The sequence below is a fragment of the Myotis nattereri genome, assembly GCF_964212035.1.
Source record: "Myotis nattereri genome assembly, chromosome: 4".
In the NCBI taxonomy this organism is placed as follows: domain Eukaryota; kingdom Metazoa; phylum Chordata; class Mammalia; order Chiroptera; family Vespertilionidae; genus Myotis; species Myotis nattereri.
In genome coordinates this window covers 93,240,371-93,259,656 of record NC_138079.1, presented here as the reverse complement: position 1 = coordinate 93,259,656, position 19,286 = coordinate 93,240,371, and the positions used below count along the sequence as shown (strand labels likewise).

Genomic DNA, 19,286 nt, shown 5'->3' with positions numbered 1-19,286 from the left:
ATTAGTCATAAATAGTGTTCCTGAAGATTGCCAGGGAGTTTAGCTGACTTTTTTCAAAAGTTCATCATGGAAGCAGTTTTTGACCATAGGTTCACCTTTTTCTTGGATTACAAAACTGCATCTGGTTGAAACTATGACCCAAAATATCTGTAGCACTCAGCTGATAGGATGGCATCTCGCTCAAAGTACATCCCATATTGTAAAGCAGTTCTTGTACTCTATATAACTAGCAGAGAAGTATTAATTGCCTCGTTACAGTGAACAACCTGGACTTTTTTACAATTTACAAAGTTTTTACATTCAATTATCACATATATCAAGACTTTCAATTCAAACAAACAAATGTACATGGGCTTAATTCAACAACTTTACTATTTGTTTACATTAAGTTCATGGCAGTACATACTCAGTTCAACTCTTTTGATTTTACATAGATTTTCACTGGGCAAGTCCTTTTTTGCAAATTAAAAGCAAGAAATAGATACTATACCAGCCCCCCACAGTAAGAAATAAGGGTTTAGAATAGCAATTACTTAGACATTTATTTCAATGGTATCTTTCTTCTCTTAAATTCAGTTAACTAATTTTAAAAAACTATAATTAAATAATCTAGCATGAAAGTTGTATAAACAACATCAGTAATGTAAAAAGATGCAAAGACAATTGTTCTAACACGTTTATGTTAAAGATGAAATGTTTAGGTCTGTAATATCCCAAATCTGCTGCCAATTGTCTTCTATTTTTGCATTGTCAACCATATAAACAAACCTGCACTTGCAGAAGACAAAATGACAGCATAGGAATCTGTATTGCTTTTTAAAGGTCCAACATCACCACACACTGCCAGTTTATTTCAGTCATTTATTTCCCCATCCAAAATAACTATCCATTGTAATTAATTTAAAATGCAGCAACTTTAAGAATACTTCTCTAAAAAATGTCAAAGCTCACAAAGCATATGATGTTGGTTAATTTAACAATGAGGTTATTGTTAAATAATTATTTGCACAAGTGTGCAAGAATTCATGAAGTTTTTCTTCCATAATTACATTTTAGATGTAGGCCCTTCACAGTTAATAGCCATGTTTTACTTAAGAGTGTTGGCAACATGCACATAATATTCTAAAAATGTAAATGTCTTAATAGCAAGCATAACTGGTTTTTAAAATGTGTTCAATTTAAAAATGGAACTCTATCTTTAGAAGTAATTTTAACAACTCTTGAGTTTTTAAAGATTCATTAAAATCCAAGCAATTACTACTATTCTGTTATTAACTTGGAAGTACAAAAAGTTATTATGTACTGATTAAAATTCCCATATTTCCCAGAAAAATAAAAGCCCAGAGATGTGCAGACATAATAGAATTAAAATTCATGCAATTTAATAGCCATGAGTATAGTTACAGGAAGCTGCAAGAGAATAATGTTGCTCTGTTCATAAAATATAGCCCATTCATGAGATGAATGGGATTTCTATAGTTAAGAAAATAAGAGTTAAATTAAGTTTCAGGTTTTGTGATTGGAATTAGTTTGACTAGGCTTTTCTTTTCTAAGGAAGACTACAGGGAATTAAATTAATGCATTAAATAAATAATTACAGTGTATCTTATTTAGAGATAAATTATAATCTAAAAGAGGCCAAGTCTTTAATAAATGGCAACACTCAAAATCAAGGGGGGCTTCCAATAAACTGAGAAATTCTTTTCCATTTCCCATTTATTCTCATTAAAAATGTCAAAGTCATGAGTTGTAGCAGAAAGTCATCCTTCAATCTAAAAACCACCACAATGCTACATTGTGGTTCATCCAAATCATAGTTTAACAAATTTCAGCTTTATATTTAAGAAAACAATTTCATATAGTTGAAAAAAGCTTATACTGTGCTTGATTCTACTTATCACTGTTAACTGTAATCTGTGCAAATTCTGATGGTTCCTAAGAATGTGTTCATTTAGTTGCTGGATGAGATTTATCGTTAACCAGCAAGGAACACCCAAACGTTTAAAATCAGTGATACAAATAGTAAAATGAGTAATTTGTAGATCTGGCACTTCCAATTGATAATCTTCTTACTAGATGCATGCAGCTCTTATAAATTCTAAAGGAGGCAGTTTTGCCAGGTCTCACCATGCTTTCTTTATTGTAAATTCCACTAATTTAACATGGTAATGGAATTTATTGTAGGGGTACAATTATGCTTTCTTATAAAAAAAAAAAACAGTATGCTTTTATTTTAAAACAATTTACTGTGTTTAAGAAATAATGTTAAAATATAAATTGACCAAAAATAACTGATAGATCTAATAAAGCAGTGTCACAGTTACAGAAAGGTATTTAATTATATGTATGCATTACCATCAAAAAGAGATCAAACTAATTCTTTCCTTTAATACAAACTCGAATACTGTTTGTAAATGCCTCATTTAAAGTAGTGGATAGGGAAAGAGTTTAGAAAAGTCCAAGTAATAAAATGCATTCAATTACTTGGTAACGTTAAAAAGCTAATGCAACAATGTTATATCCAGATAAAAAACATTATTCAAAAGCAATTCAAATACCGAAAAGGGTTTCAAATTGAATATTTTATTAACATGGTAGTTGTCTTTGTAACATGTGCACACACACTCGCACACTCAGAATGATCTGCCTGGGGGGAAAAAGACTATGTATGCCTAAAGGGAAAATGAAAAATTAAAAAATTTCTATAGGTTTTCATTATTGTAGGCAATTATGTCCACATCACTTACAAAGCTATTGCCAAATCTGTCCAAGGAAGCAGTTTGAGAGGGGAAGAAAAAAATATTGGGAAAAATTCAACAGTGGCATAGCAGAGCTCTCAATATGAGAAAGCTGACATAATGTGGACTTTTGCTGTGAATTTTGTCTTGCAAAATATGGGGAGAGGTTTGTCAATGGGCAGAAAATATGAGAAGGCGGTGTGAAGTAGGCTTTTGCAGTCAATTTTCCTCACAGTATTGTGCAGGGTCATCAAGAAAATGCTTAGTCTTTCTCTGGAACCAGTTTCAGAACTTTTCCAATTGCAATGGTCTTACCTGAAAATGAAACAAAAACAAAAAAACTTTTTCAGTAGTTAACAGCAAAGCCATCTAAGGTATTTAAAGGTTATTAATTTAAATCTTAATTTTTACAATGTGAAGTATTAACTTCAGTTTTGGATCTGACAACCCTTTCATGCTGATACCTCAGCATGACAAAAAGCGTCTTGCTGACAACAAAGACATGATTTCTGATTAAGAAATCTTAATAAGTGGATCTTTTGAGGGGGAGAGGGAGAGAGGCTGAAGAAAAGACATGATTTCCTATACAAGAAATCTCTTGCCCTGCCTGGTTTGGTTCAGTGGATAGAGTGTCAGCCTGCACACCTAAGGGTCCCAAGTTTGATTCTGGTCAAGGGCATGTACCTTGATTGCAGGCTCCTCCCTGGCCCGGGGGCCCTGGTCAGGGCACATGCAGGAGGCAACCAATCAATATGTTTCTCTCACATCAATATTTCTCTCTGTCTTTCCCTTTCTCTATAAATCAATGGAAAAGTATCTTCCAGTGAGGATTAAAAAAAAATCTCTTAGAAAAAGTAAGATGTGGAATATTAGTACACTTGAATACTATTTGGCAACAAAAAGGAATGACATATACAATACATGATCTATAACATGGTTGAATCTCAAAAAACACACTGAGTGGCCCTGCCTGGTGGCTCAATTGGTTGGAGTGTCAACCCGTACACCAAAAGGTTGTGGTTTTGACTCCTGGTCAGGGCAGCACATATCTAGGTTGCAGGTGCTATTGGACATAATACGGGAGGCAACTGATCGATGTCTCTCTCAAATTGATGTTTCCCTTTTTCTCCTTCCTCTCCCTAAAAATAATTTTTTTAAAAGCCACCCTCCAGTGAAGATTTTTTAAAAAACACACACCATACTGAGTGGAATAAACTAGACACTAAAGACCACAAATTTTATGTTCTATTTATATGGCTTATCCAATAAGGCAAATAGAAAAAAATGCTGTGATTGCCTAGGTCTGGGGGTAGGAGTAGGAGATAACTGTAAATAGGTAAAAGGGCTTCTTTTTAGCTATAATAAACATTCTAAAATTAGAATGCGATGACTGCACAACTCTGTAAAGATATTAAAATTCATTGCATTGCACACTTACAACAGGTCTATTTAATAGTATGAATTATCTCAAAGATGTTAAAAGGGGCTCTCCGTCTTATGGGGGGGAAAAACTAAAAATCAACCTACTACAGTGAAACCTCATTTCTCGAAGGTCTCCCATCTTGAACAATTTGGTTCTTGACCAAGATGTTCACAGAAAAAAAAATGTCTGGGTTTTCCACCTGACAATCCTTTCATGCTGATACTTCAGCATGACAAAAGGGGTCTCAGACAACAAGCAAAGGACAGAACGCTAATGTTGCCCTAGCCCAGTTGTTGGCAAACTCATTAGTCAACAGAGCCAAATACCAACAAATACAACGACTGAAATTTCTTTTGAGAGCCAAATTTTTTAAACTTAAACTATATAGGCAGGTACACTGTTATTAACTTAATTAGGGTACTCCTAAACTGGCCTTTGCTAAAAACATCCTCAATCTGATTGAGGTACGTTCGCCGAGGTCGACCCCTTCCAACTCTCCCATCCACACTTGTCTTGTATACTTGTTTCAGATACACCAGTGTGGATGGGAGAGTTGGGAGGGGTTGACCTCGGTGAACCTCCCCCGCGCTGCGTCTCCTGTCACCGACGGACCGACACCCCCCACTTCTAACGCCACTTCTTCAAAGTAGACTTGCCCAGGCTGAAAACCGACTTCTGCGCATGGGCCAGTAAGTTTCAATCGCACTGTACGTGCGCGCCTGCACATGGTATTTTGTGGAAGAGCCACACTCAAGGGGCCAAAGAGCCGCATGTGGCTCGCAAGCCGTGGTTTGCCGACCACTGCCCTAGCCCGGGTTTGACTGTGGTCAAGGGCATATGCCAGGATTGCAGGCTTAATCCCCAGTGGGGGCCATGCAGGAGGCAGCGATCAATGATTCTCATTATTAATATTTCTATCTCTCCCTCTCCCTCTCTGAAATCAATAATTTTTTTTTTTTTTTAAAGAGTGCTAATGTTGCCAAGGGTCTGAAAGTGCTCACAAACAGCAATCAAATTTGGATAAAGGAAAAGCAGTTAGCTGGTGATAGCATTTCGGAGGCAATGATACAGAAAAAAATTCCTTTAAGGCTAGTAGGGGGTGGTTTGATAAATTTAAGAAAAGAAGTATTTATTTATAAATTAAACAGTACATTAAGCATGTACTGTATATAAGAAAAGTTGAAACAGAATCATTTGGGTGTTTGGAATGAATTAATTCAATTTACATAATTTCTAATGGGGAAAAATGATTCAGTTTTTGAACAAATCACTTCTTGAGCAGCCTTTTGGAATGAATTAAATTCGATAAACGAGGTTCCACTATATTTAGGAAAAAATAATTATTGGGGGTTAAAAATTCATGCTACATTAATTTCCTCTGTAATTTTATTTTTACTTCCTCTTAAAAAGATATTTTTATTGTTTTAAGAGGGAGAGGGAGAAAGAGATAGAAACATCAATGATGAGAGAGAATCATTGATTGGCTGCCTCCTTCACTGCCCACACTGGGGATCTAGCCCACAACCCGGTCATGTGCTCTGTCTGGGAATCGAACCGTGACCTCCTGGCTCATAGGTGACACTCAACCGCTGAGCCACAGGCCAGTTGGGCTAACTTTGTAATATTAATAGGACAACCAGTAATCAGTGAATTTCACTAACATCAAGCAGGTTTTTAAAATAAAAAATTTTAAGAACTCTATAGTGTCTTTATAAAGATTTCCCTGAACTAGAAGAACTAAGGTGCAGCAACCACATTTATCATTATATTTCCAGTGCTAAGCACAGTTTTTGACTTGCAATACAGTCAATTTCTTGCTGAATGGAATTTGAACATACAAATGGAACCAAAGTTTTATATAAATTTTCCAATCTTAAAATAGTTATCTAAGTTAACAATCTATAGAGAAATGTTTAGTAAAAATCATTTTGTTTTCATGATACCAAAGAATTTCATGGCCACAAGACAGAAAAATTACAGCTCTTCAGATTAACTCAAAAAAGAGCATGAATATTAACCCTCTAAAAAAACAAGTGTTAAAACAAGTGTTATATATCCCTTTTATTCCCACCCTTGTATCAGTGCAGTAAATGTATTATATTTGATTTTTAAATGATTTCCTCTGACCACAAAGACAAGATATGTACCTCAAGCTCACCTTGCAAAATCTTAACAGGGCAAGATGGGTTTTAATCACATATATTATAAAGGATTACATCACAGAAATGTCTTGCTTATAGTAAATAAATGGCTCTCAAAACTCACTACTGGCAAAATATCAAAATTCTTCTAGAACAGTGGTTCTCAACCTTCCTAATGCCACGACCCTTTAATACAGTTCCTCATGTTGTGGTGACCCCCAATTTCATTGTTACAAATTAAACATAATTAAAGCATAGTGATTAATCACAAAAACAATATATAATTATATATGTATTTTCCGATGATCTTAGGCGGCCCCTGTGAAAGGGTAGTTCGACCCCCAGGTTGAGAACCGCTGTTCTAGAGCATTACTGCTAAAATGCATAGCTAATTTTACCTGTTGTCCAACTCATTTAACTCATAAAACATGCACCCAGGTTCTCTATGAACTGTACTCGGGTGAAGAGTCTATTTTAGACATACTACTACACATCAATTTAAAGGCTTACCCTCATCTCTCAAAGTAAATCGACCCATCTGAGGAAAGTCTTTAAAGGTCTCAAGGCAGATGGTTCCTGCTGTCCTTAAGCGAGCAATGCATACTTGATCTTGTTTCACAAAACGGGGTCGAGTCTTACTTTTTTCTCCTGATTTTTTGTCTACCAAGCAAATTAAGGCCTATCCAAGATAAAAGGATGAAAAGACATCAGAATAATGCCAAATAAAAGAATCTTTAAGAATAGGCATGCAAATAAGAGTATATCACTACTATTGGTAAGAAATTATTAAGATGAAATGGCCTTAAGACAAACAAACAAACCCCCCAATTATCTTAATACTCACTGTTATTTCAACTTCCTCAATACAGGTATGAATATGCAGCACCGCATTATAACCTGGGCAGATGATGGATTTGTGCTCTATAATCACTATCTGTCAAACAAAAAGAAAATTCACATCTTTATACCCAGGGCAAAAAAATAATTGAATGCGCTAAAGTGTATATAGTATCACAAGAATATATAACTTACCATCTTAAAAGTTATTTTTGTGTTAGAAGTGATAGGTCAGGTCACTTGACCTCGAAGAATGAACTCTGATATCCTTAACCTACTGATCTTCTTGGCAAGTACCCAAACTTTCAAAACAGCAGGCAGACTCTTTCCCCTAGTGGAAACCTTTCCCTTATACCTCCCCCAAGGAATCATTACTGCTCACATGCTACTGGGTTCCCTCCACCGCTAGATGTGAACATCATAGTTTTATCCATTTCTCAATATCTAAGGTCCAGTAAAAGTAAACAACCTTGCATCTGGCATCAGAATTTAATTTGATTAGTTATTATACTTTGTAAAAGAATTGAAAAATTCTGTGAGCTACACCAATAATTTATTCTGTCACTGTCCTGGGGAGAGTCAGGTTACTAATAAGAAAAAATTGGGCATGTTTTTCTGTTTGGAGAGTTATTTGCGCTAAAGGAGCAGACAAACCATGACTTCCAAGGCAACTTGCTCTATTTAAAGTGAAAGACACTGAGTAATGATATAAACAGATTAGAAAAAAAGGAATTTACAAAGAATACTATCTAACCAGTAAGAAGACCTTATATTGTAAGATACCTACCTTATGGCTGTTGTGACACACACACGATTTATTCTATTTCAATTCCCCTTCTACACACGATGACATGTCATCAATAACCCGAACAAAGGACATTTAAATTCAAATTTCATTTGAACAGTAAACATCACTGAGATAAGTATAATAACTGGTTTACCTGGGCATCAAATGTGCGTCCAGAATGACAAAGATTATTAGGATCACAAAGTATAAATCCTGGAAGAATCTCCTCTTCTTCAATTCCTTTCAGTCTGATTTTGAGGTTTTCACCTGGGGCTACAGAATCAGTTTCTACATCATCAGAAAGGATTCCAAGAACTTCCACGTTGTGCTTAAAAAGAAACCGAGATTGGAGGTTTTCTGACACTTTCACTCATTGCATTGCAGACCATAAAACAACCTGTTTATTGAGTTGTTGCATTTTTCCGTGCTTGCTGATTATCCAAAATACTTATTACATTTGTATGACATGAACTTTTATAAAAATCATACGCCGAAGGACAACTGCCAATTAAAATGATCTGTTATCCATTTGCACCTCCAGGGTGGCCCCTTAGCCTGTGCACCTGGTGGACATCTTCAGATCACTCCAGATTACAACTTTACCACATCCACCAGCGACACATTCAAGGGGCAAACTCAGTGAGCACCAAAGCCCCACTGAAGCAAGTACTGTTCCATAGGGGTGTCTCCTGCACTTCCCTCTGTAGTCACAGCTGGGTCTCATATCCAATTGGCCAGGGGGTCAATAACTCCCAAAGATACCAACATCCATCAAGGCTCAACTACACAGGACAGTGCACACAGCTCACACAGGAGCATACCTAGCATGCCTTGCTCAGGTGACTGGGGAGGCTGAGTCACTGGGGTCTACAGAACATCTACACAAGGCCACTCTATCAATTCCAGGAGACATAGCAGCTCTACGTAATACATAGAAACAAACACAGGGAAGCAGCCAAAATGCAGAGACAAAGAAACATGTCACAAACAAAAGAACGGAAGAAAATTCCAGAGAAAGAACTAAAAGAAATGGAAGCAAACTACTAGATAGAGAGTTCAAAACAATGATTATAAAGATGCTCAAGTAAATTAATGAGAGCTTCAAGGAACTTAGTGAGAATATCAAGGAACTTAGTGAGACTGTCAAAGACATGAAAAGGGACCAGTCAGAAATGATGGATATACTAACTGAAATGAAAAATTTATAGTGAATCAACAGAGTAGAGCAGGGGTCCTCAAACTTTTTAAACAGGGGCCAGTTCACTGTCCCTCAGACCGTTGGAGGGCCGGACTATAGTTTAAAAAACTATGAACAAATTCCTATGCACACTGCACATATCTTATTTTGAAGTAAAAAAACAAAATGGGAACAAATACAATATTTGTATTTGCATGTGGCCCGCAGGCCGTAGTTTGAGGACCCCTGGAGTAGAGGATGCCAAGAATAAAATCAGTGACTTGGAATATGAGAAAGCAAAACACACCCAATCAGAAAAACAAAAAGAAAAAAATATCCAAAAGTAAGAAGATAGTGAAAAAAGCCTCTGGGACAACTTCAAGCATACCAATATATGCATCAAGGGGGTGCCGGAAAGAGAAGAGGAGGAGCAAGAAATTGAAAACCTATTTGAAGAATGACAGAAAACTTCCCCTATCTGATGAAAGAAATAGATCAGGAAGTAGAGTCCCAAACAAGATAAACCCAATGAGGCCCATACCAAAGAACATCCCAGCAAAGGTATCATTTAGAATTGAAAAGTCAGATAAAGAGCTTCACAGACAAGAAAAAGTGAAAGGAGTTCACCACCAAACCATTATTACATGAAATGTTGAATGGTATTCTTTAAGAGGAAGAAGGGAAAAAAGAAGATAAAAAAATATGAGCAATAAAATGGCAAACATGTATCAATAATTGAATCTTAAAAATCAAAATAAACAAGGAATCCAATGAACAGAATAAACTGATGAGTAAAATAGAACCAGAGGCATGGAAACATGGAACAGACTGATGAATCTCAGAGGGAAGGGGGGCAGTGGGAAGAGATGAACCAAAGAACTTATATGCAGGTACCCACTGGGGTGCCTGGCCAGCCTGGATGACGGGCTGATGGCTGTTTGCAGCTGGTCCCACCCCCTTCAGGGTGGGGGTCCCCACTGGGGTGCCTGGCCAGTCTGGGTGAGGGGCTGAGGGCTGTTTTCAGTCTGGTGGGTGGCTGAAGCTCCCAGTCTCTCCTTTTTTCTTTTTTTATTCTGGGATTTATTTACCTTCTATGGCTGTCACTGGAGCTGAGAGCCGGCTTTAGCTCTGAGGCCGTTGCTGGCTGAAAGCCGGTACCTGGGTTTGTTTAGATTCTATAATTGAAACTCTGTTGCCATCACTGGCCGCTCTAAGCTCTGAGGCCGTGCTGGCTGAAAGCAGGTTTCTGGGGTTTGTTTAGGTTCTATAATTGCAACATAGTTGCATCCGGAGCTCAGAGCCCAGCAGCAGCAGGCAGGGAACGTTGGCTTCCTCCATCACTGGATCAAGCAAGCCTCATGTTCATTTCAGCTTCCTGGCTGCCGGCCGCCATCTTGGCTGGCAGTTAATTTGCATATCCCGCTGATTAGCCAATGGGAAGGGTAGCAAAGTTATGGCTAATCACCATGTTTCTCTATTATTAGATAGGATATGCATTACCCATGGACACAGATAGTAGGATGGTGAAGGTCTGGGGTGGGGTGGGATTGGGCAGGGAAAAAGGGTGGAAGAGGACATCTGTAATACTCAACAATAAAAATATATCAAACATGGATTTTAATTTTATGGATATAATTTTTATTGTGGAATTTAGGATTTAACTGACATATATTCCATTACCTATCAATCCCCAAATACCTGAAGAGTAATTTTTTTTTTTAATCCTCACATGAGGATATTTTTTTCCATTGCTTTTCAGAGAGTGGAAGGGAGAGGATAAGGAGAGAAAGAGAAACACCGATGTGAGAGAGACACCTCAATTGGTTGCCTCCCAAACGGGCCGCCGACCAGGGCCAGAGAGCAAACCAGCAACCCAGGTACATGCCCTTGACTGGGAACCAAACCCACAACCCTTTTGTGGGCAGGCCAACGCTCTAACCACTTAGCAAATATGGCGAGGGCAAGAGTATACTTTTTATTTATTAATTTTTTTTAAAAAAATATTTTATTGATTTTCTACAGAGAGGAAGGGAGAGAGATAATTAGAAACATCGATGAGAGAGAAACATCGATCAGCTGCCTCCTGCACATCTCCCACTGGGGATGTGCCCGCAACCCAGGTACATGCCCTTGACCGGAATCGAACCTGCAACCTTTCAGTCCGCAGGCTGGTGCCCCATCCACTGAGCCAAACCGGTTTCGGCAAGAGTATACTTTTTAGATAACATTTTGATGGTTGCAAGATGGGAGAGGATTTGGAGGGTGAGAAAGGGGAGAGGATTTAAAATAAGCATACTAATGATTATAGGTTTTCCTTTGGGGTGATAAAGTATTCTGGAATTAATGGTGATAGCTGCACAAATTTTAAAAAGATACATAGATGGGGAAATGTTAAAAGTAATACCCACAAGTATTTCCATTTGTGCCCTTTGAGATAATTCAGATTTTTAAAACATCAACCAGAAAACTGCCCGAGTTGGTGTGGCTCAATTGGTTGAGCATCAACCCATGCACCAAAAGGTCACTGGTTTGATTCCCAGTCAGAGCATGTGCCAGGTAGCAGGTTGGTTGGGTGTGGGCGGGAAGCAACCAATCAGTATTTTTCTCTCACATCAGTGTTTCTCTCTCTCCCCCTCTCTCCCTCTCTCTCCCTCCTCCCTTCCTCTCTTATAAAATCAGAATGGGAACAAAAATATTTTCAAAAATATATACCAGAAAACCAAGTAAAATAGCCTTCAAGACAAAATGAATTATCTCATGATAGTAAATGAACAGTGAAAAATGCTGATCAATATATTCCATACCAGAATGCTACAGTCACTTGCTAAGCTCTAGTACCTTTACCCCTCTTCTGCATGATATTCTTTCCCAAAAGGTCGCTTATATCTTAATGATACCTGTTCTACTGAAATTCATCTTAAGTGAAATAGAGCCATATTTGTTAGCTAAGCTCTTTGTAGTAACAGCAGGATAAAGGGGTAGATCTTAGCAGTTCTACCATGTACAAACTATTGTTCACTATTTTTTTGTCCTAATAACTCAACATAACAATCCCTTATGGCCTTGTATGGCTAAACACAATGGAGCTAGTGTAAGATTAACTTAATCCACTTGGTAATCTCAAAGTTTAAAAACAGAGCAGGCACACTCTATCCCAGTGGTTCTCAACCTTCTTAATGCTGCGACCCTTTAATACAGTTCCTCATGTTGTGGTGACCCCCAATTTCATTGTTACAAATTGAACATAATTAAAGTATAGTGATTAATCACAAAAACAATATCCTATATAATAAAAGGCTAATAAGCAAATAGACTGAACAGCAGAACAAATGAACAACAGGTCGCTATGATGTGTACTGACCACCAGGGGGCAAGTGCAGGACATAGTGGGCGTCGTTCATGGCCAGATGGTAAAGAAGGTGAGTGGGAGTGCCAGTCCAAGGCGGGGTGCCAATCACTGTCATCAGGGCGAGCCTCTGGTGGTTACTAAAAATTCTTTGCTCCCGTGCACAACAGTCCTGCCCTGCACTTCACCCACTGCCGGCACTGGAGCCACCACTCGCACCCACTGCTGGCACCTGGCGCCAGCCCCAATTGCTCAGCGCTGTCAGTGGGTGCAAATGGCGGCGCCGGCCCGATCACCCCTCAGGGCTTCTCCACCTCCCCCTGCTCCTGAGGGGCGATCAGAGCAGCAGTCACTGCTCACACCCGCTGATGGCGCCAGCCTCGCTCGCACCCACTGCTGATGCTGGCCCCAATTGCTCTGCACCATGAGTGGGTGCAAGCAGGGTCGGCACTGTCAGTGCATGGAATTGGCAGCAATGGGAGTGGGGCTGCCAGCAGAGAGGGGACCAGGGGCCACGCAGGAGGGGCCAGCAGGGGCATGAAGGATGGGCCAAGACCCACCCCTGTGCCCACCACAGCCTCACAGCCCACAGTTCCTTTCAAGGTGCACAAATTTGTGCACTGGGCCCCCAGTGTAATTATATACGTGTTTTCTGATGGTCTTAGGTGACCCCTGTCAAAGGGTCGTTCGACCCACAGGTTGAGAACCGATGCTCTATCCCCTCTGGGAAGCCTTTCTTTTATACTCCCCCCAAGGAATCATTACTGTTCACCGTAATTACTCAAAAATTAAGATTGAAACCAACAACATCTCTTAGTTTATGAAAGGTATTAAAGATAACTAAACATTTCCATATTCTCTAGAGATTCAACATGTAGTAGCTGTGCAAGGAGTGAGTTTAGGCTATATTTAAGCAATTTGATAGGGGTAAGTGGTTAACATTTTTAAGTAAAGGGTATCTACAACTGTCTTCATAGATGCCCCTTGTCTTGACTGAGGTGTGATACTCTGTCTTATCAGTTCAACAAGTTTTGGAGACAAGCCTGCAATGTGTTTACCTATTATACAGTACTAGCGGCCTGTTGCAGCAAGATTCCTACAAGAATAGGGCTTCCTCAGGCCATTGCACTGCCCAGGGCTGCACATGGGGAAGGGGGGGGGGGGTGTCCCACCGCCCAGGGCCGCACATGGGGTCCCGGCTGGCAGTGGGGCTTAGGTGGCAAACGGGGGTCCTGGCTGGCAGCTCGCGCTGGCCCGCCCTACCTGCAGTATGCAAATTAGCCACATCTTTGTTGGCAGTTAATTTGCATATCACTCTGATTGGCTGATGGGAGTAGCGAAGGTACGGTCAATTAGCATCTTTGTCTTTTATTAGATAGGGTATGATTTTAAATGTTTTGAGTCCACATTCCTAATAACACATGAGCTGGAGTTTATACAATATCCTTTTGGTATCTCAAATTATCAGAAATGAGCATTCAGATTACTGCACTGAAGTGGGGGAAAAGCCACATTGCACTAAACTTGCAGATTCAGTTAACTCAAACTTTTTTGCATACAAACTCAAAGCCAATTTTTAAATATCAAAGCAATATTCAGAAATTCCATCACACAGATAGTTTTTTATCCTCCAACAACACTTCTTTTGCTTCACTTTACTGCTACAGCCCAGCATAGGAAGTAGAAGTAATGCAGGCATTAGAAGCATAGGCTTCCATAGACTCCTTAAGAACCAGAAGTTAACAAACCAGCAATCTAAAAAAGGTCTAAATATCAATCTGTACATTAGAACAATTTTGTAAATAGCAAATGAAAAAATGATCAATTTTTAATTTTACTCATTAATTTTTAAATACTTTTTAAATACTGTGGTAAAATACAGAACATACAATGTATCCCCTTGAACATTTTGTCAGTCCAATAGTATTAAGTACATACTGTATACAACCAATCTTGAGTTCTGAAAATTTTTCATCTTACAAAACTGAAACTACACCATTAAACAACTCCCCATTATTCCCTCCCCACAAGCCCTGGAAACCACCATCTACTTTGCTTCTATGAAATCTGAGGACTACTCTAGGTACCTCATAGAACTGGAATCATTGTGACTGGTTTATTTCAGTTAGCATAACGTCCTCAAGGTTCATCCATATTGTATAGCATATGTCAGAATTTCCTTTTCTGTGGTTGAATAATAATCCACTTATACATATGTACATTTTGATTATCTGTTAATCTGCCAGACACCTGGGTTGCTTCCACCTTTTGGCAACTGCGAGCAATGCTGTTATGAACATGGGTGTACAAATATCTCTTTGAGGCTCTGTTTTTAATTTGGGAGGGGGGGGGGGTTACATACCTAGAAGTGAAACTACTAGATTATATATATGGTTTTATTCTATTTTTAATTTTTTTGGGGGAAACACCATTATGTTTCCCATGGCAGCTGAACAATTTTACAGTCCCACCAACAGTGAACAAGGGTTCCAATCTTCCCACTGCCAACATTTGTTATTTTCTGGGTTTTAAAAAAAGGATTTTTGCTCTCGCGGTCCCAGCTGGGGTAGGCGCTTCAGGCACCAGGGACGGACAAGAGCTGGGTTGGCGGCGAATAGCCTAGAGCATTTGCTCATCGTCGCGATGAGTTTGCCCCTCAATCCCAAACCTTTCCTCAACGGATTAACAGGAAAGCCAGTAATGGTGAAACTTAAGTGGGGAATGGAGTACAAAGGCTACCTGGTATCTGTAGATGGCTATATGAACATGCAGCTTGCAAACACAGAAGAATACATAGATGGAGCCTTGTCTGGACACCTGGGTGAAGTTTTAATAAGGTGTAATAATGTCCTTTATATCAGGGGTGTTGAAGAAGAGGAAGAAGATGGAGAAATGAGAGAATAGCATCTTTTGTGGGAAATTTCTTTTTATATATATTTCTAGACAATAAAAATTTGTTCAACTTGAAAAAAAAAAAGGATTTTTAAAATTCCCACCCAAGGATATGTTTTATTTTGAGAGAGAGGAAAGGAAAGGGAAAGAGACATCAGTTGCCTCCCATACCCAACCTGACCAGGGATTGAATCTACATCCTTTTGGTGTATAGGGTGACCCTCCATCCAACTGAGCTACCTGGCCACGGCTATTTTCTGGTTTGTTTTTTATAGTGGCCATACAGATGGGTGTGAAATATTTTCTGATTGTGATTTTGATTTGCATTTACCTAATGATTAATGATATTGATCATTTTTCATGTACTCATTGGCTATTTGTACATCTTTGGAGAAATGTAAATTTAAGCTCTTTGCTTGTGTTTTTAGTCAGGTGGTTTGTTTTTTGTGTTGAGTTGTAGAAGTTCTTTATATATTCTGCATATTAACCTCTTACCAGATTTAGGATATGCAATTATTTTCTCCCAATCCATAGGTTGCCTACCCATTAATTTTCAAATGTAAAGCAGTATGACATCTGTATCTTTTAAATATTTAACTGTTCCACAGAGATTGAAGACAAAAGTGAACTGAGTTTTCAAGGCTTACTTAACCAACTGTAAGATATGCTACACCTGCCCAGTAAGTAATTAGTATAAAGTGACAGCTTCCACAGAGAAAAGCCACTCTGTCTATAACAGGGGTGGGGAACCTTTTTACTGCCAAAGGCCATTTGAATATTTATAACATCATTTGCGGGCCATACAAAATTATCAACTTAAAAATTAGCCTGCTGTATTTGGTCAAACATTTAATTAACTTGCCCCTAATGCCTTGGCAGGGCCAGACTAAAGCTCGCAGGCCGGACACTCCCCCCCCCTGGTCTATAACTACTATATTAAGGCCCATGCCTACAGTGAATTGTACTTTTCTTTCTGTGGTGGTGAAATACTCACCACATAACATTTGTCTTTTTAAATCATTTTACACTGTACAATTCAGTGGCATCTAATATATTCACACAATGCCCTACAATCATAAACACTATCTAGTTCCAAAACTTTTCATCACTCCAAAAGGAAACACTGTACCCATTAAGCAGTCACTCCCCATTCTCCTGTCCCCAACCCCTGGCAAACACCAATCCCACTTCCATCTCCCATGATCAACTATATTTCTAATGACTACTCTACACAAATTCAAATCAACTATTATTTTCATTCAGTAGTCACTGACTTTCAAGTTGCAGAAAAAGTAGGCTTTAATGCAGAAACACTTTAGAATAAAAATACTATGGTGGAATATGCTAATCCCCAATGCCTAAGGCATCAAGAAACCCCCAGAGTATAATTTGTAAGGTGTCAATTATACTTAAACACTACATTGACAACAGACATCTTTTCTAATTCACTGTGCCTGGAATTGAGCATGGTAAAAAAAATTCTCATTTAAATCTAACAAAATCTCTGATGATTCAGATCTGTTTCCCTACATTAAACAACATTTTTAGAGTTTTAAGAGAAGCCCTCTCTGGAAAACAGGTAACTTTCTTAGTAACATGTCATCTATAAATATCACTAAGTGAGCAGTCACAAATAACAGAGAGGAATAATTCATAGAAATATTGCATGTTTTAATAAAACCCTCTCCAATGATGAAGAAATCACAGTAAGTAGGAAAGAGTCAAGACAACTACCTATATATATAAAAGCCCAATATGCAAAGTGTCCCCTCGGGAGTTCGATCGCTTGCTTGCTATGATGTACGCTGACCACCAGGGGTGGCGCGAAACAAAGGAAGGCCCCAGCTGGCAGCCGGCAGCCACTAGGCACCCAACCCATGCACGAATTTCATGCACTGGGCCTCTAGTTTATGATAAAGACAAACAGTTTACTCTTAAAATTAGGAACATAGCTTAAACATATTATGTTATAGTATCCAATGTAACCACATACAAAAAGAGAAAGAAAGCTAACTGTATTGTGACTAAACCTGAGTTTCCACCCTTGGCTCACTTACTAATCCAGTGTATTAATGGAAGCAAGTCACTTAATCACTCCAGATCTCTTCCATCTTGTAAAAGAAAAGAGCTGAAGTTCTCTTGGTACAGCTTTTAGCTCTACCACTGTGCTAACACTGGCCTCTCCCCATTTGTCAGTGAATAATGCCACATATTTTTTTCTTAAGTTTTATACCTGACATTAATAAATGTAATCCTGGATTTTAAAAGTTAAGTTTATTTTCATGGAAATCCCTAACCTTTTGAAAAGTCCTGGCTTCCTGCTAAAATTTTCAAGAGAAAAGCTAAATGGGAAAGGACATTATTAATTCTTACCTTGTTTGGCATCATCACAAGCTGCTGGCCTTTACTAATAGATCCTGATTCCAGCTTTCCCAGGACCACAGTGCCCATATCCTGTTGAAATTTAAAATTAAAAAAAAGTTTCAGATATTTATTACCACTCTACAACAGTTCAACAACCCCATGTGAAATCTTGCAGGGCTTACTCATAAAATAAAAATCAAAATCATTAGAACAAGTGGTATAATACTTAGAATTAATCTTAAATACAGGATAGATAACAAATAATCTATAATACCTAGCTCATAAGCATGTGAACAACTATAATTCAATAAATAAATATGCCTAAGATCTAAAAAGAAAGCATGGTACAGGAGAGGGCACAGAATTTTGTTTGAAGATCTGAATTATTTGTTCAAATTCAGGTTCTTGCAATCTCTGAGCCTGTTTCTTTATCTATAAAATTAGAAAAGCAATACTTGTTCAAGAAATCTAGTATGGAGCCCTAGCCAAAGTGGCTCAGTGGGTTGGAGCATAGTCCTGTACACAAAAGTCAAAAGCTCAATTCCTGGCCAGGGCACATACCCAGGTTTCAGGTTCGACCCCCCATCAGGGCACCTGCAGGAGGCAACTGATAAATATTTCACTCTCACAATGATATTTCTTTTTCTCTCTCCCTCCCTCCCTCCCTCCTTCCCTCTCTCCCCCCCTCCCTCCCTCCCCCTCCATCCTTCTTCCCCTTCCCTTTTCCTCTCTCTAAAAATCAATGAAAGCAAGTCCTTAGGTGAGGATTTAAGAATAAAGTATTTGAGGAGGGGCAAAACATTACACTGATATTGCAGTAAAAATAATGATGCTTTTTTTTTTTAAGTAGAACATCCAGTTAGGTGAGGTTGTGGTAAAACTAGCACTCATATACTGCTGCTGGCAATATAAATTAGCACAGTATTCTGAAAGGTTATTTGCCAATATGCATAAACTTTAATGTGCAAATCCTTTTGAGTCTAGCAATTTCACTTGTATGAGTTTCTCTCTAAAAGATTATTGGCTTATTGGGAAACAGATGAAATAATTTAAGTTGGTTGAATAAATTATGGTCTATACCACAAAATAATATGCAGCCATTAAAAGAGACATCTATGTTGTTATTAAAGTTTTTTCATAATTTAAAACAACTATTTCACCTCCCATAAAACCCAATTTCTTGAACATTTTGGGTACCTTGTATTTATCCACAATTGGCAGCCTGATTGGTCCATCAACTGATCTATTGAAGTTTGGCAAATTATCCAGATATGGAATAAATGGTAATCCACTGAGAATATAACAATATCCATTAAAGAGAGTCAACATAAATATCAAAATATTAAGTTACATGACTGTATCTTTATACAAAAAAATGGTTATAATCATGTTTTCATTCTACCCATGTACTCATCTCATTAATCCAATTCATTATTTAATTCATTTCATTTATTCCTCAGAAAATTAAAAATAAAATAGCTGAATATAATATGAAAATAGCTGAATATAATATGAAAAACCTCCCCATTAACACCTGAGATTTAGAAAAATATTTTATAGCAAATAGCCCACATGTTGTAA

The 19,286-nt window shown here is 38.2% G+C and overlaps 2 protein-coding genes across 2 annotated transcripts in view; one reads left to right on the top strand and one right to left on the bottom strand.

Annotated features, from left to right (window-relative positions):
- Window positions 1-2,565: 2,565 nt before the first annotated feature.
- The window catches only part of GSPT1 (G1 to S phase transition 1), a 41,697-nt gene continuing 24,976 nt past the window's right edge, over window positions 2,566-19,286 (bottom strand). The window contains exons 10-15 of the mRNA XM_081089784.1: window positions 18,903-18,996; window positions 17,715-17,795; window positions 8,081-8,254; window positions 7,147-7,236; window positions 6,813-6,981; window positions 2,566-3,053 (exon numbers count right to left, since the gene is read on the bottom strand). Of these exons, the coding sequence (XP_080945910.1) occupies window positions 3,001-3,053; window positions 6,813-6,981; window positions 7,147-7,236; window positions 8,081-8,254; window positions 17,715-17,795; window positions 18,903-18,996 (661 nt within the window). The 3' untranslated portion in view covers window positions 2,566-3,000. The remainder of the gene's footprint in view (window positions 3,054-6,812; window positions 6,982-7,146; window positions 7,237-8,080; window positions 8,255-17,714; window positions 17,796-18,902; window positions 18,997-19,286) is intronic.
- On the top strand, window positions 15,003-15,402 carry LOC308518188 (small nuclear ribonucleoprotein F). The gene has a single exon (XM_081089785.1). The coding sequence runs from the start codon at window positions 15,093-15,095 to the stop codon at window positions 15,351-15,353; it is 261 nt and encodes an 86-aa protein (XP_080945911.1). The 5' UTR covers window positions 15,003-15,092; the 3' UTR covers window positions 15,354-15,402.

Excerpts from the sequence above, each read along its gene's own strand:
- LOC308518188 (XM_081089785.1), top strand. The coding sequence starts at position 15,093 with ATGAGTTTGCCCCTCAATCCCAAACCTTTCCTCAACGGATTAACAGGA.